This window comes from Meleagris gallopavo, chromosome 7 (genome assembly GCF_905368555.1).
Source record: "Meleagris gallopavo chromosome 7, MGAL_WU_HG_1.1, whole genome shotgun sequence".
NCBI classification, from domain to species: domain Eukaryota; kingdom Metazoa; phylum Chordata; class Aves; order Galliformes; family Phasianidae; genus Meleagris; species Meleagris gallopavo.
This window is the reverse complement of record NC_139410.1, coordinates 1502563-1520325: the sequence shown is the minus strand read 5'-3', so window position 1 is coordinate 1520325 and position 17763 is coordinate 1502563. Positions and strand designations below refer to the sequence as shown.

General features: G+C 41.2%; 1 protein-coding gene across 8 annotated transcripts in view; it reads left to right on the top strand.

Moving 5' to 3' along the window:
- The window catches only part of MYO1B (myosin IB), a 123002-nt gene that overhangs the window by 77642 nt on the left and 27597 nt on the right, over window positions 1-17763 (top strand). For all 8 annotated transcript variants that reach the window (XM_085227863.1, XM_085227859.1, XM_085227858.1 and 5 more), the window contains 6 exons: window positions 4347-4445; window positions 4816-4919; window positions 5403-5550; window positions 6497-6615; window positions 7257-7343; window positions 8145-8210. In XM_085227863.1, the coding sequence (XP_085083989.1) occupies window positions 4347-4445; window positions 4816-4919; window positions 5403-5550; window positions 6497-6615; window positions 7257-7343; window positions 8145-8210 (623 nt within the window). The remainder of the gene's footprint in view (window positions 1-4346; window positions 4446-4815; window positions 4920-5402; window positions 5551-6496; window positions 6616-7256; window positions 7344-8144; window positions 8211-17763) is intronic.

The window sequence follows — 17763 nt, the reverse complement described above, 5'->3', positions numbered from 1 at the left end:
AACTTTTAAAAGCATTGTGAAGAATTTCACACACACAATTCTGTAATGCTGTAAACCTGAAGCTCAGAGCAGTCACTCTTGGAGCATTTATGGCTATCTGTTAACGTGGACAGATTGATTGTCAATCAATGAAATTAGATGCCAAATGTACTCAGTGCATTCTTCAGTAATTAAATGTGGACAAAGTGTAGTCATCGGTAATTTAATCTGTACCAAAAAAAAAAAAAAATCAGCAGACTAGCTGTGGTTTTGTGTTTGCTTTTTAACTTCACATTCAAAATAGATAAATAGAGATAAATAAAAATGAACTCTGCTTTGCAGACTGGACATTCAGCGGTTTGTCTTTGAAAACACCGTGCTGAGTCATCTAATTAAAATATTGTGTCATATTAAGAGGCGATCCAAATAGTTACTGCATTGTTAATCTTCCTTCCAAATCATAGCAGATTGTAATTACGGCATTGCGTCTAATTATCTGATGTGATGACATATGTAATCAAGGGCAGACCTATTTTTTGATCTTCCTAAAAGATAGCTATTTTAGGTATTCTCTCTCTCTCTTCTCAACTTTATGGAGTATCTGATAGCGAGAAGAGGAATACTGAATTTAAAAAATAAAGCCTTTACGTGTAGACCCTATTGTGAAAAGATTGCTACTGACTGGACCACCAAGTACCCTATACTAACACTGGATGTCACAGTTAAATACTGTGTTCCCGTGGCTGGGTGTTAATGTATACCACCTTGAAGTTCACAGAGTTTCATCATCCAGCCAGCTCATTTAAAACTTGGTTTCAGTTATGTACAGTGTTAAGACAAATGCGTTTCCCTACCTTGTATTTTTCCACACTTCTAATGCGTGCAGCGTTGTACTGATTTGGACAAGAAATGTTTCTGTTGTGAGATATTGTCATTCGTGATTTATTGGGGGCTTAAATTCTTCTATACCACTTACAATTTACTCTGGTTGTAGTCAAATTTAGGATTTGCCATCTTAATTCGTAAAGCCGTGCTGAAGTTTCCTATCCTTAAAAGGGAAAGGGTGATTAGTTTGTTAATAAATACTCTTCACTTTCTGACCATTTGTTGGTTCAATGTTAACATCACGTGAAGATATCATAATATTTTGATTAAACTTTATTAGTTGAATCTGATGAGCTTGATTTCCAAACACTTATGAAGTTGATGGGCTTTTTGGGTCACGACGTATGTCACTGAGCTGCATTCCATACTGGAAGGCAGACGTGTTGAATATCTGGATTATTTTGATAGCAAGAAGGCTACTGAAAACACACCACTAATTTTATCAGGTTGCTAAGGATTAACAGAGACCAGTCAGTCTGCCAGTCACATCTTCATGACAGATGCTATCTTGACCTTCCTTTAAGCGATTCCTGTGCCCTCAGTGAACTCCTGCTCTGTAATGACAAGGATTCACCTACAAGTGAACCTTTCATGAGCTGGAGCTAGAGGGCAAAATTACCATGACAATGCTTGCTGCCTGTATATGGTGTCCAGTTTGCAGTGAACAGAAACATCCCCTGGCTTTAGTGGCAGCTGGTAGATCTGAAATGTTTATGTGCCGTAAATGGAGGGGTAAATCTTTTCAGTAAAGTCAGAATGTGGATAGTGAAGTGGAAGGGACTGTAATGGAACAGTTTTGTAGGGTCTATTAAGATAGGCTCAGTGTGTCCCCAAACTGAAGATGATGTTATGTTTGGACGGTGTAAAATACATAAGGACTCATTAAAAGTACATTACGTAGTCGCTCACAGCTTCTGCGTGCACTGATTTGTAAGGCATTCACATGATGTACAGTTGTAAAATAAAAGAAACCAGGAGTGGAAAATTTGAGATGAACGTGATTTATGTAGTCATTAAGTGTATGACTTCAGCTGGGAATTTTTTTTTTTCCCCTGTAGACTAGATAGGAGTGTAGGTAAGAGTTCAGTAGTATTGCGCTTGTTTGACACTACAAAAACATAATAATTGAGTCATGAGGATGAAGTAAGCTGCAGTATCTAGCAAGTCTGAATTCTCTGAGTCTTCCTTTTCTGTGAAGGCCCCAGCATTTCCAGCAAGGTAAATGGTATCTGCATTGTCTTAGTGAAGTAAATAGTATGTGTACCTTCCCGTGCTGCATGGTGTGTATGGGTACCACTGCTGCAGACAGTGCTCTTCTGAATGCTTGTGTGCTCACAGACTTTTCCCACAGTGCTTGTGGGGAAAGGCAGTTGGAGGGCTGTGTAATTATTTTGCTTTCACCTAGGAGTAATATTCTGGAAATAAAACACAGAACCCCTCAGCACTCAACTTAGTTTTCCTTTTATTAAAACTGTCATGTTAATAGGAATGGGAGCATAAAAAAGAGAATAATAGCTCTTCCCTTCCCCCCCCCCCCACCCACACACACTCCTTGTTGTAGTAGATAAGCAGTAGCTTATCTAGCTGTATCACACAGCTTCATCCACATGTGTCTGTCTTGTTCCTAAGATGATATTTGTGTGTGTACATTCCTAGAATCATCTAGGCTGGCAAAGACTGTCAGGTTCATGGAGTGCAACCATCAACCCAACCTACCAACCACCATGTCCCTTAGTGCCACCTTCCAGCAGTGTGTAATGCAGATAGGGCATGCTCGGTTTCTCTTGTGCCTCTTGATGTGTACACTAATTGTTTTGTCTGAAATAGCTTTTTGTGGTACAGTCAACATGTTTCACTTGCTGGGACCTTTTCTAAAGCGGGGATCTTAAAATATCTTACCCAGAATATCTGTAAGCTTTACATTTTCATATTTCACCTGGGATTCCCTGCTGAAACATATCTGGCTTTTTAGCACGATGTGATCGTTTCTAATCCACGTAAGCCCTCCAGTGATTTAATGATTAACAAGCAGATAACAGTGGTGCAGTGGTGTATGTGAAATACAGTATATGTAATGCCTGCTTTTGAAAAGCTGTTTTTAACCAGCACAGACAATGAATGCATCTTTAAAAAGAATCGATAGCTGCTGCTTTGTTGAGGTAAATACACAACTTTGTCAGCATCTGTTTCTGGAGCTTTTTTCCTCAATTATGAAGGCAGGCAGCCGATGGAGTATTGGAAATTAGGGAAGCTGGCTGTTAATTAGTAACCTCCTTGCTTCTAAAAATATATCGTATAAATAAAGTAATCCACTGGGGAAAATCCAAGACAGCTATCCGTATAGCATAACGTGTTAAGTTCAACATCTGCTTAAGAAAACTTTTTTCATATCTGTGGAAGGCATGTATGTAAACCAGAAGGAGGCTTACATTTAATATTTTGCCAGGATGTGTAGCTAAGCTTTTATGATGGCGTTTGAGTCCATTTATATATAGAATGTTTTTCAACACAGCTAAGCCAAACCGCTTAGCAAACTGCATCACTTCAATATCCTTTGAAAACACAGCCGTTTCCTGAAGTGTGTGCAGCCACTGCGGGAGCTGAAGTTGTTTATTTCTTTGAGATTAAAGTTGGCTGCCATCTGTTCCAACACTTAACTCGAGAAGTTGTACAGCCAGCGTGACTCAGTGCTGCCTTACATTCACCGTTCCTTCCTCGTTCACAGCATCACCACTTGGAGGGGAACGTGCTTCTCCTGTGGGCTGTGAATTAAAAATGAGAGAGTTGGGTTAGGCACGGGATGGCTCTGAGTTCCAGCCATGGCTCAGCGAGGAGAGCTCCAACTTCAGGGATGGAAAGGTGGTACTCCAGCTGCTGATGAGACTTCTGTGACTGATCTTTGCCTTTCCAATGGAGCGTCATGCCAGGTGTTGGTTGTCTGTGAGTTAAAATTTTAACTAGTCCTTAACCTGGAAAAGCGCAAGGGCACACCGGTACCCCACCCCATCGTAACGTCAAGATGGAACTGCTGGTGGCATGGGACAGCTTCTTGCTTGGGTGTACCTGTGCTTTGTCATTGGGCGTGGAAAGAAACTAGGATCATTGCGTTATGGAAACACAAACGTTTGTTCAAAAAGGTCCAGAGTTTATGGTCACACAGTGCATGCAACAGTGCTGCAGATTAACTTTCACTCAGCTGTGCAGCTCCTTCAGTGCAGCTCCAAAGCCACTTCCTTTGGTGCCCAAGATGCTGCTCTCAGGCAGTGGTGTTTCGCTGGCTGCTGGCCGTTGTGCACATCACCCCCACGAGCTGAGTTTTCTCAGTAGTTCGCAGACTGCAGCATTTACAAGTGCATTGGGCTTTACGCATTTTTTCTTATTCACTGGTGATCACTGAAAGAAGTGAAGTGGGCCAATATGTTCATATGAAAATGTTTTGCTAAACCTTTCCCTGACCTGTGAGGTTTTGTTTGTTTGCCTAGATCTGCTGGAGAAGTCTCGTGTTGTTAAGCAGCCAAGAGGTGAAAGGAACTTCCATATTTTCTATCAGATCCTGTCTGGTGCATCGGAAGACTTCCTCTGTAAGTGTGACACTTGTGCCTTTTTCAGATACAGTTCCTTAATGGACCATTCCACGCGTGTCTTGTTTTCTGGGAAATGCAGTATTTTTCAAATTATTGTTGTCGTGTTATTAGCAATAGGAATAGCAATACCTGTAGCAAATGTATAGTTTGATGTTTTCCAGACACCTGAGTCAGAATGGAAGACATTTGCAATGTCTTCTAGACAAAGAAGGCAGCCTGTTCTTAACCAAACCTCTTGAATTTGAAAGATCCCTAAAGAAAACTGAATGTTTTAAATAAAAATCATTCTTGACAATACTGACTCTGGGGGACAAAAGAGCTGCTAACAAGCATGCTGTTACAATGGTATTTTTATTTGATATATTAGGTAAACTCAAGCTGGAGCGAGACTTCAGCAGATACAACTACCTGGGCCTGGACTCTGCCAGAGTAAATGGAGTGGATGATGCTGCAAACTTCAGAACAGTTCGGGTAAGGAATAACAGGGGCTGGGTGTAAACCCCAAAGCACTCAACAGAAGTGCAGAGTTGTTACGCCTGCAGTTTGGCCGTTTGCTCTGGGCGGTGCTGACAGGGTCATCTTAGAGTCATTTGAGGGTTGTCGTAGAAATGTAGTTTCTAAAAGTTACTGTCCTTTTGAGCAACGATATGCACTTGAGAAGACAGCAATATCTCTTTATTTGATTATGGATAGTTTGGTTGGATTATAAACTTAAGTGGCTAAACAAATAGTGCTTTTACAAATCCATGAGCTCTTCTCAGCAGTCTGATATGGATCCTAGAAGTGAGCTAAACTAAATATGCCAGCTCAATTACCAAACCCTCTGTAATCCTTTATATTATGAATGTACTTAACTATAAATCTAATTTCAAATTTCTGCTAATGCTTCTGCAAGTATGATCTGTTTGAACAGTAGTTGCTTTTATCTCATAATGTTATCTGTTTCCTTTCCAGAACGCCATGCAGATTGTTGGTTTCATGGATCATGAAACACAGTCTGTTTTTGAAGTGGTGGCAGCGGTTCTGAAATTGGGAAACATTGAGTTTAAGCCTGAATCTCGTGTCAACGGCTTAGATGAAAGTAAAATCAAAGATAAAAATGGTAAGATGAGATTAGCGACGGGAAGAAAAGCATTGATTTGTCTGAAGTTCATTATGGGTTTTGTGACTTCTGTAGGTGTACAGTATCGTAGAATCGTTGAATCATTAAGGTTGGAAAAGACCACTAAGATATTTAGTCCAGCCATCAGCCCGTCACCACTGTGTACACTTACCATGTCCCTTAGTGCCACATCTCCATGTTTCGTGTACACCCCCAGGGTCAGTGACACTACCATCTCCCTGGGCAGCCCATGACAGTGCCTCACCATTCCTTCTGAGAAGAATTTCTTCCTAATATCCAAAGTGAACCTCCCACGGCCCAACTTAAGGCTGTTATCTCTCGTCCTATCACTGATTGCTTCAAAAACTCACCTGCAGGCAAACATGACTCGAATTTTGTGCAATTTGTATCACTGCATGTTTGAAATTCTAAAAATTACTTTTTTTCCACTTCATTGATGATTTCTTCTGAAATGTGGAATGGCACTTTGCGTTTCTGTGAGCGCTTGGTTATTCTGCAGCGAAGGCTTTTTGCTTTGTTCTGTTTTGTTTTTGCAGTAGGGTGTTTCTTTTATAGCTTCCTTTGGTGATCTGATGTCGTGTTTTTGCAGTTGATACATTTTGGAGGTTGAGCTATTTTCATTTCAAAGCTTTTCATCAAGAAGAGTAGTCTGTGACAAATGGCAGAAAAGTTTCTTTGCAGAAATATCCAAATAGAAAGTGCTTTCAAAGCTCATAACTCACTGGATCCTGCTTCCTCGTGCTGTGCATTTTTTTAAGAACTGTGCTTGGTGGGGGAGGAGGAGGGAGTGTGGATGGGAAAGATTTCAGTTGAAGAAAACCTGTTTTGGGAAAACGCTGACCTATTTTAAAGCTAATCGTTTGGGGGAATAAAAACAGCACTATGAGAGGATTCGTTATACTTACACCCTGCTTTTTCACCTTAGAGCTGAAGGAAATCTGTGAGCTGACAGGTATAGACCAGTCAGTGTTGGAGAGAGCTTTCAGCTTCCGGACGGTTGAAGCCAAGCAAGAAAAGGTTTCAACGACGCTGAATGTGGCCCAGGTATAAAGAGGTCCCGATTTTAACAGAAATAATTGTTTTAAATGGCCATTTATGCTACCTAAATCCATGGCTGCCCAAGTGAAAGTCCCAACTAATAGGCTGTACTGTATAATCACTAGTGTAAATGCATTCTGATTCAGCAGTTCAGGCGGCTGGATGTATTGTTTCTCTGTGTTAATTACGTCGGAAAAATGGAAAATGTTGTGGAGGATGAAAAACTGAAGCAGTTCTGCACAAAGCACGTATTGAAAGTATTGTGGTGAAGCAGACTGTTTTTATTTAGAGCATCTTATGGATTGTGTGCCCCAGGCAGCTGAAAAACTTCTGCTGCCAGTGTGAATTTATCTTTCTGAGTACTGCAAAGCCAGTCTGATTGCCACCTGTGTCTCATCAGCTCAGGCCAGCAGGAATGCAGTTTCACAGACTGCAGTTGCTTGAATCCTTCGCTTAGGATCAGAGTGGGGGATGCAACTTTTGCCTGTGCCAGTAGGGTGGAAGGATGCTGTTGAAAACTCCTGGCAGCCCGCACTGGCTCAGGAGCCTGCTCAGGCAGAGGCACCACTGCCCAAGTCACACGCACTCTGTTCAAAGCTTGTGTCAAGCCCTGCATTTATGATGTTTTTTTTTCTTTTTTTCTTTAGGCATATTATGCTCGCGATGCTCTGGCTAAGAATTTATACAGTCGCCTCTTTTCCTGGCTTGTTACCAGAATCAACGAGAGCATTAAGGTATTGCTGTTCTATGACCGTAAGAAAATCAACAGAATGGAATTGAATTAAAGCAGATGAGAAAACTGTTCGCCCATTTCATTTTACCTGGTGTATGGTCTTAAAGTACAGGGGAATGCTTGTATCACAGCTCCAGACATTGCTGTCTGCTCTGTTGTAAGCTTACGAAGAAACTCACCCGCATTCTCCCCCAAAAACCTGTCATGGAGTTAACTACATCAATTTATGCCCGTGACAGGGGGGCAGTAGGCCCCTGCCCTCCCCCCCACCCCACAAAATGGGAAGGAGGAAGGAAGGGAGAAGACAACAGCGGCAACAATCTATGGAGGAAAACTTATTTTACTAACTATGATAACAAGATAACGCAATATAATACAATCTGATTGAAATCGAGACTAATAAATCAAATAAGATAGGAGAGAGAGAGAGTTCCCGAGACCGAGTCAAACCTGAAGAGCTTGGAACGGCCAGGAAAGCACCTCCAGCACCCACTGCCAGGCACTAAGAGACCGCCCCACCAGGAAGGGCCAGATCCCATGACTTCAGTGATGTATAGCAATAGGTGCCTGGAATTGGAGCGTTAACACTTGAACTCCCAGTACACTACCTGATGTTTTGATGCAGAATACTGAAAACAAAGCAAAACAAAAAAAATCCATGACTTAAGTGTATTTTGAGAAGCAACGTTTAACATTTTAGTTTACACAACCTGCTTATATAGACTTACACATTAGTTTTCCTGACTCCTCTGTATGAAATGTACAGAAGAGTAACATATTTATTGCTTTGTGTTTTTTAAAGGCACAAACAAAAGTGAGAAAGAAGGTGATGGGAGTGCTGGACATCTACGGCTTTGAAATTTTTGAGGTAAGACCTTTATAATAGTAAATGTTTAACACGAGAGCTGTTATTAAACCAAATAGTTTATGAATGTATTATGGGAATACACGGAATTTGAATCAAGCGTGTCGTACTTAACCAAAAAACGCTTCAAAATAGAGAGATGTCTTTGCATGTCTGGCAACCAAACCAGAAATTCATGAAAGCCAAACTTGTGTTTTCACACAATAGGTAAATAAATATTTATGGTAACAAAATAAAAGGATTTTGTTTGTTGTGACATACGTTCTGAGCGTGAGAGAAGCCTGGCAGTTCTGCCCTGAGGTGTTTTGTAGATGCCTTTGAACAAATTTTGCTCCTTTTAAAAAAAAAAAAAAAAAAAAAAAGCAAACCAAAACCTGTACATTTTGTTATTGTGTTTTATTTTTTCTCTCTGTCAAAATCAAACAAAGAATAATATTCCATTTCATCTTGGTTCTCCTACATAAATATTCTGTACCGATTCCTAGCTCGTGACCTGTGGCTCACTGCTGTTTGTTTATGATAGTATTTTTGGTCTGCTGATATTCTGAAACAAAAACAATCGACGAGGAATTATTAATTGGGTTAAGGAGTCTTCATAAATCTTACTCTGCCCGTTTATTTTGAGAGATTTATAAGCCTTGGTTGGGAAGAACTATTTAAACTGGGAACTCTATTGAGGAGAAAGATCAGCAGAAAACTTTGAGCCCTTGCCCGTTTCCCTACATCTCTCTTGAAAATCCAGCGAGCATCTTTAAACGGTGTAGAAGATGGGAACAATTTAGAGAAGAGTAATTGTGTATGGGTGGGTGGTGTAAGCTTAATTTCAGAAGCCTAACATCAAAGTGTGTGCAAATCAAAATAACTCTATGGAGAGGAAAAACAAAGGTGATAATTGCTCCAAGGGTTTACTCGGCGAGGTTTGTATTGTTTGTGTTAAACATGAGAGAATATTTCTGAAAACACATTGCAAGCGGTCATGTGGCTGAGTGCAGGTCTTGGTGCAAGATCTCTGGTGCTGGTCCTTGGTGTACTCTTAACAAGCTGGAGAATGCAGTGGTACTGCGGGTAGCTTGGGGCAGGACCCCTGCTTTCATTAGCTTTCTGTTCGGTTTGATTTGAGGATAGGCATGGAGGGGGAGGTGGATGCTAGAAGCTTGCACTAGTGGACAAGCCAACTGAGTTATGGTGTTGGAGGGACGGTGCTGCAGAAACAGGCTAAATTAATCTTGTTCCTCCTATGCCACTTCCTTTTTTTGTTCTTCAGCTTCTCGGGAGGTCGTAAGTAAGTCATTTTCCAGAAGAAAAATGAGAAAAACAAGGCTTTTCTCTTTTACCTTAAAAGGTAGCCTTGGCAATTCAGACAAAAAGTGTCAAAATAATATAGGAAAGTTTTTGTTCATTCTTTAGATGATGAGAATGGGTTCTACTGGAGGAGATGGGAAAGACAGTTCTGAAATATATAAGATGGGAACGTTCTGCTCATGAACTAAGGACTGGTAGGAGCGCTACTCAAGCAGTTTGGTCCAGCATCACCTAAATAAGTGGAATTCTTTCTGAACGTGGAAAATGGGATTCAGACAGTATGTCAGAAACATTATGCCATATTTTATCGTTGAGATGCTTGAAGGAAAAACTCATTATTTTAGGTTTCTGGAGTTATTACAGTCACAGAGTGCAACTATCAGTATTGCGACTGTGTGGCAGTGCTGTAATTCAAAGAATAAGTGATGGGAAAACAAACCATCAGAAAATCCTGCATCAGCTGTATTTCTAGTATTACCAATTTGGACATTCCTGTGTTTCCAAACAGGTTAATTTTATAATCAGAAACTGCTGACTTATTCTCAACTGAATCAAAAGCGAAGATACTCTTTCAAAGTAAAAGAAAATTCATTTTTTATGCGGCTCTTGTTGCAGCTAAGGTGATGCTATGTCATAATCCTTAGGTTGAGTAAAATAAGTCAGTGATGAGCAAACAAAGCGTAGCTGCTCTTGCGGTCACTTGAATGATTGCACGTGTACTAATGTCATCATAGACAGAGAATATCAGGCAAATACTTGTACACTGAGCCTTATAACAAATGCTCAAGTCTCACAAAAATTATTAAACACGTTCAGAAGGCACTTAGAAACACCGAGCGATCGTTGAAGATTCAAGTAACCACAGAAGAAATATAACGTTAAAATTAACTATGTTGAACCCACCAATAAATGAATGAGATTTCAATGCTGGACAAACCAGCACCTTGAGGGAAAATCAATAATAGCTTGAGATTTATTTCATAAGAAGTGTGGAGGAATTTCAAGTTTCTTTCTGTGTGGTGCATTTGTAAACATGACTGCTAAACGTTCGGATGGCTAGCTGAAGTGTAGCTGGTGGCAGTGACTTTATGCATCTGGTTATAAATGGCTTATAACCACAAACTGAAAAAAGTCTGTAGGTTTTAATCTTTTAAGTTGTTTGATATGCTGAAGATAAAAAGGCTTGCTTTAGACATGATTTTACTCAGCAAGCAGCTAGGCTTGTCATTACTGTCTGTTTTTTGACCTTTAACTCCATAAAGGAGCATAAAGGGACCTAAGAGACTCACAGACTGAGACGTATTTTCTCCCTCTTTGTCCTAATTCACAATCACAACTAGAAAGAAACAGATTTGGGGTGAGGACGGGGTGCATCAAAAATCATAGCAGGAGTAGGAAGAATTATTCTTATGCTAAATACTTGCCCATGAAGATTAATGCTGCTGCAGTAAGTAGCAAGATGCCTCCTTACTGATTTATTCTTTATTTCTCATTTTGGCCTTATTATAGTTACCCATTAGGATCACTAGAGACTAAAAACACACCAAAACCAAGCATCCTACACTTCACCTAATGATAACGACTGCAGTCTTTTTTTGTTATAAGCAATTGTGGTTCTGAGGGGAATTGTGGCACAGTGGGGATGGGCGATGGTTGGACTAGCTGATCTTAATGGTCTTTTCCAACCTTTATGATTTTATGATTGTATAATTTAAATGATATAAATATGGCATTTCTTTGAGCTGTTTTTGAAAGCTGACCGTACTTGCCCTCTGCTGTTTTTTCTGCATTTAACTTAAGCTGAAGTTTACCTACAGAGTAACTGGAAGGCTCTTGAAGCCTAGCAAAGGCAAGATAATGAATGCTGTGATGATAGTGCTGGCTTCTACTCTTTGGGCTTTGGACACGGTTAGTATTGTTGGCAATCACAAGAAACCTTTTTCAGACAAACCTGAAGGCCATCCAAGAACACAGATTTAAGGACTCAGCTGTCCAAAAATTCAGATTAGGCAATTTAAATCTATTGATAATCCTCAGCCTCTGTGGGTCTGGCAGATTTGAGCAGCAAGCTCAGCTAAATGATTGCAAAATAGATGCTACAAAGCTGTGTTTATTCTTCATTTCTGCCATGCCCTTTGTGGTAAGCCATTTGCTGGGTCTGAGTGTTTGGAGAGCTGAATGCTGAAATGTTGGCATCTCTGCACAAAGGGTCTGTGGGCAGGTATTAAGGAGTAGAGTCGATGTGAAAAGGCAGGCTGCGTGGCCGGGGGTGGTTGTGTGATGCTGCAGGAGCTTGGAGCTTGGCCATAAGGGCTGTCAGAGTGTCAGTCTACAATTTGTAGCAACCATACACGTCCCGAGCCTGCAGCCTGGCCTGGGGTTTGGTTGGGGTGGGGATTACGGCCTCCTTCCTTATTCAGAGCTGTGTTTTGGGGCAAGATGCTGAGGTGGGGGTTGTGGAAGGGTGCATCTGTGAGAAGGAAGTGCAGGTGAGGGCTGTGGGAGACAGGTGCTTCAGGGCTCATCAGAGCAGCAGGGTCGGTCCCGACTTCTCCTGCAAGGATTGAATACTTTACTTGAAACTGAGGTGATGTCCTGTATACTTTTTCCATTGATGAAGGCTAGAGTATGTAAAACTGAATGTTGTGGAGCAAGTGAGAATATTTCATCCTGCCTGGCTTTTAGAGATAAAGATGTCTGTGCTAGTTGGCTTAAAGGCTTTACTCCAAACTTTCAGGCACTGAAAAGTGCCTCCAGCTGAAGCCAATGATTTGGAGCGCAGCTTTATGAAGGTGCCAAACCAGGCTTATTCTTGAGATGTGCCAGAAAGTGCTGTGCTTGGCCCTGGTTTCAGCTGGGTGAGAAAGGGGGCTGGAGTACGTGCTGAGAAGTGTAAGGGAGGGCTTCATGTGGCCCTTGGGGATCCTCTGAATGTTGGTCTGGGGCAGTGCAAGTGCTTCATCTGACTGCTGGCTAAGAGTTGTTGGCACAACAAAGCTGGGTTGAAGGGTGGTGCAGGTCCAACTTGTTTTGATCTATGTCCCAGAGAACGTGTGAGGACATAGCATACACCAAATTCCGCGTAAAACTCCGTGGTAAGTAGAACTATCTCCAACAAAAAACAGTCAAACAACTCCCCCAGCAGCAAAAGCAGGTCCATTTCTTAGTCTGTGACACACTACAATAGTGCTTCTATTTATTTCATAGGATCATTAAGGTTCAAAAGACCACTAAGATCAACTAGTCATCCCATGCCTGTGACTCCTCTAGATCTTGTCCCTTAGTGCCACATCTACCCTTTTCTTGAACATCTCCCGGGATAGTGACTCCACCGTCTCCTTGGGCAGCCTGTTCCAAACCTTACCACTCTTTATGAGAAGATTTTTCTAATACCCAACCTGAACCTCCCCTGGTGCAGTTTAAGGCCATTCTCTCATCTTAGTGCTGTTACCTGGGAGAAGGGGCCAACCCCCACCTCACCGCGGCCTCCCGTCAGCAAGTAGTAGAGAGCGGTGAGGTCTTCCCCTGAGCTTCCCTTTCACCGGACTCAACTGTCTCAGTCCCCTCAGCTGCTCCCCATCAGACTTGTGCTCCAGACCTTTCACAGCTTTGTTGTCCTTCTCTGGATGCTTTCCAGGGCCTCGTTGTCTTTCTTGTATTGAGGATCCCAACACTGAACACAGTACTGGAGGTGCAGCCTCACCAGTGTTGAGTACAGAGGATGATCACTTGTGCACAGTTAGCTTGTTTCTTGTCTGTAAAAGTCCCACGTGGTGATGTAAAGAAACCTTGCTTGCACAGCTGCACGTGTGCTGATGTCTTTATAGAGGAAATGTCGTTACAAACATGAATACCATTTCATTATATGAACATATTTGCAGTTGTGATAATTAGCTTTTTTAGAGGGAGGCAACCAGTAAAGCAAAAGTGTAAACATTGCAGAGACATTTGTGAGATGTTTGAGGTGTGAAAAAAGTGGGAAGCTATTTCCGCTTCTACCATAAAGCCACACGACAGCTTGGCACAGTTGCTTTGCCAGCTGGTGTCCTGCTTATTAAATGAAAGAAAGGGCAGTTGCTGAGCTTGGGGAGACTGCTGCTGGCCTGGAGATGTTTTTCTCTAAGGATGATTTTACTGGAGAAGCATCAAATAACTAGAATGAAGACTCAGTAGAGAGAAAAGCACATGGACAAAATGGGCTTATTGGGTTCTTCTGTTATCTTCAGTTTTCTAGGCTGCGGGGACCCTTTCTCCCCATCTTTCTTCAACTCTATCTCAGCTGCAGATATCTGTTGTCCTGCTGCTTTAATAATCTCCAAAACGTAATTTCTTCTAGGCACTATGCCTTGCACTGAAAGAAGAAAATGGAGTTTTTAATCAAGAATTGATCAACTGCAGCTGCTGGCAAATGTGGAATAGGGAGCTTTGCAGGGTGACCCTTGGGTGGATTCCTGGGTGCTCTGGAGACCTTAAAATACAGTTACAGCAGTCATTTCCTTGCATACTATCGTGTTCTGAAACAGAAGCTAGTCGCCATTTAGTTAATCACTTTATACCTCAAGTATTTAGAGAGGCTTATTTTGTGAAATGCAGGTTTATAAAGCAAATCCCATTGGCTGTTTGCTTTCAACAGAGGAAATATTTGAAATGCTGAAGCAAACATACACAAGTGCTCTGCTTGAGGCTATGGAAATAACATTTTTTCCTTCAGTAATTATGTCTTAGCAGGGGAATGGATAAGATTATATGGTAGGTTCTTGCCTGTTTGTAATTCCTGTTGTTTCAGAACTATCATTTATAAGGCTGACTTGATTGAAGTGATGGTATCTGGGTTTTCCCATGAGTTGCACATGCAATGTATGCACTGGCTTCACCTCAGTTTCATGCCCTTTTAGCTCTACATTTAGTTTGACCAGATTTTGTGTCCGGAGACCACGGGTGTGAGCAGGAGTGCCTGATTCTCTACCTGTAAGCAATGGCATCGGTACAAATTGATGCTGGCTATGAGGACATTTGGGCATCCATCTTTGTTACTTTCTTCTGCTAGGTACCTTGAAACACAGTTTGATTATGAACGCGTAGAATATTTACAGATGATAAATGATATGCTTCTCCAGTTCTTCGGCTACATAGTTATTTATACAAAAGCACAGAGCATATGCTGTTTTGCATGAGATATTTTTTAAAGTTTGATTACCTAGATGTTCATATATGCATGCAGAAAGATGAAACCAGGATCAAATGCTGTGGCCCCAGCGCTTGTTGGTTTGATGAGTAGTGCAGTGTCCTGCCACGTCTTTAGCAATTGCAGTCTTCTGCTCTGCAAGGGAAAACTCCGTGGTTTTGGTGACTTGTCATTCCCTTGTATGTTGGCTGCAAAGAGAACGGCAGTATTAAGGCAGTATTAAGTGCCATTAGCACTACGGTAGCCTAGAAAAGGAGTTTGAGTTGTTCATAAGCACTTGTCCCCAGACTATCACAGCACTTTCTCAGTAGGGGATTGATGGCATGTTCTCATTAACCTTAATTTTTTTTTTAAATAACTTTTAACTGGGTCACATGTAGCACATTGTTGTATAAGATCAAGAGTCTCTGTTCTCATTTTCTTTCTATGCACGGTACCCGTTTTGCTAATTTTCATTTCCCAGCATTTATATTTCATAGTTTCATCTCATTTACATGCCTCTGTGGTCATGCATAAAAATTTCTATCCCCAGACACCACAGGAGGATATAAATGAAATTTGCTGGCTGGTTTCACCCTTCATTCCACCACTCATGTCACTGAAGCAAGCACACAGATGTTTTTTCATTGCACTTGCCACGTGGCTGTTGTATAAGGAGCCCCAGTGGTAGCACAGGGTCTGAACTACCTAGGCTCACTCACCTATGGCAGAAGGAGCTCAGGAGCTTCTGATGCCTGGGTACATCGTTGAAAGTTACTTTCTGTGGCTGCGTGTTACACCAGAAGCACCTGTCTCTTTTTTCCTCCCCCAATATTGATCTAAAGGTTTATTTTCATGTCGTCGTTCCGGCTGATTTCAGCAGGCAATCTCAAAAATTCAAATGTTTGGGTTTTGGTGCAAACAGTGGTTTTCCTTCAAATATCATGGTTTTTTTGTGTTGGTTTGTTTGTTTTTTTTTCATTTTATGTGTTGTTTCTATAAGACGTTTGAAGAGGTGCTACTGAACACCTTTTGGTCAGCATGGATGTAGGCTGCCAGTACGCATCTTTTGGGATTGGCTCTCAGTGAGAACTGGTGGGATGAAAGATTAAGAAGGAAAAGTTGAGAAACATTCTGCAGATGTGGTGATATTGGTGACACAGTTTAGTCTGTGCACTATGATGAACGTAATATTCTTCACTTATGGAAAATAGTGGAGAGGATCCAAGAAAATAGGATGCTTACAGTCAGACTTCATTAGGTAGGGAACCTATTCCTACTTATTAGTGAATAAAGAATAAAATGGGGAGCAGGGTGCCATTATTGGTGAGATTAAAAGCAGCTGAAGCAGGCTTTGATTTGTCGCTGCATTTTTCAGTTGTCTGAATTTATCGTTGCATTCAATAAAGGGTTGATGCAGTGAACTGTGGGTGGTTGCTTGATCTGTATCTACTTCAGGTGACATTCTGTTACCCAGCACCTTTAATTCCATTTGAGAGACTGTTTTTTTTTCTTCCCAAAAGGTTATGTTTTGTATTTTACAGTGGCTTCAGAGGGATGCTATGAAATGCTGCTATAAAAGAAAAGCAGCGATTGAAGTGATGCTTGCAGCATTAAAGCAGCGAAATTACAGCCTGGAAAAGAAACTCTTCAATATTTGGGAAGTGCTAGCCTAATTTTTTTTTCCTGAAATTTTCTAAGAGGATTGAAAGTTACTGTTTGTGAAGGCTCTATCACTTGAGGAGGGCGTTCAGCAGAAGGAGTAAATAGTGTTTCAGATCACAGGGCCCTCCCAGTCTGTTTCTCCTGGCTGGGTTTTTGGTGTGCTGTAGCTGGTGCCAATCGTGCCTTATCATCCTGTAAAAAAAAGAAAGTTCTTTAGACCTCTTCCTATCTTTACCACATTAAGCAAGAAGCCATCATTAGAATAGTGATGGACAGTTCTTTACAATTTGCATGCACCAGCATGTGGTTTGTGAAGCCCTCATGCAATCAAAATCTATAGCTCTATAATAAGAAGGAATAAATTCACAGAATCTCCATCTTTTTACTCAGATTTGCCCAGAAACGAGCACTCCAAGCAGTTCTTCACAGTGCTTCTTAAAATCTGTGGAAAGAAATGCCTCTTTCTGAACAGTAGTTAGCTTACCAAATGTCTCTTGGTTTATTCAGAGTTAAGTGTTTTCAGAACTTGAGCAATTCCAAACGTTCTCCCTTATTTTGTGCTGTAATTAACTGCTAGCTTTTTGCTCTGTGTTGCACACAAAAGCCGAAATCACGACTGATCTTCAGTGCCTGTTTTCCTGGAATAGCAATTCTTGGTGGCTTGGCAATGTCAAATAGAATTTCCTAGCTTAAAGTAAGTGATTTCCGAAGAGCTCTGTGGATTTTGGTTTGCCTTTTGTGACAGGCCATAAATATCACAGATACACAGCAAATCAGGAAAGCACCTAGCCGTTACTTTAATATATTGTTAATGGCCTTTCAGTGAGACGCTTTAGCTGGATTTGCAGTCTGGTTTCTATCCTCTTCTGAGGACCACATGTAACATGGGGAATATAAGCCCTGCTGTCCTTGAAATCAGAATAATGTGTGCTTTTGGGGTAACAGTTCTTCTGAGTCAGTGGTGTTTACCTGGCAGGAAGATGGGGGTGCTTGACCCTTCCTCTTGCCAAGGTGATGTGTCAGTTGAGGTCTTTTCATGTCAGACTAAGTATATCTAAAGCGAAGGCCTTATCTGCATGTGTCACATAAGTTTTGACTCATTCTTCAAGCGTTCTCTCCCACCTCCCCCATTCCCCTTTCCTTTTACCAAGGTTTTTTTATCAGAGGCTATATTTGTGGCTTTTTGAGTCAAAAGGTCTGCTCTGATTTAGAGATGTGACAATGCAGAAGTGATGCTCTGTGTTACGTGGTGATGCGCCTCGATCCCTTGCTTTATTTAGGAGTCTTTGGACTGAATCTAAACGTATGCATCTACACAAATATAATATAAACCATCTATGTAGCACTTCACGTTTTCAGTGAAATAGAAATATGATTAAGAAAAACCAAGCTGTTTTGCTATTTTACTTGGTGCAGCAAATAAAT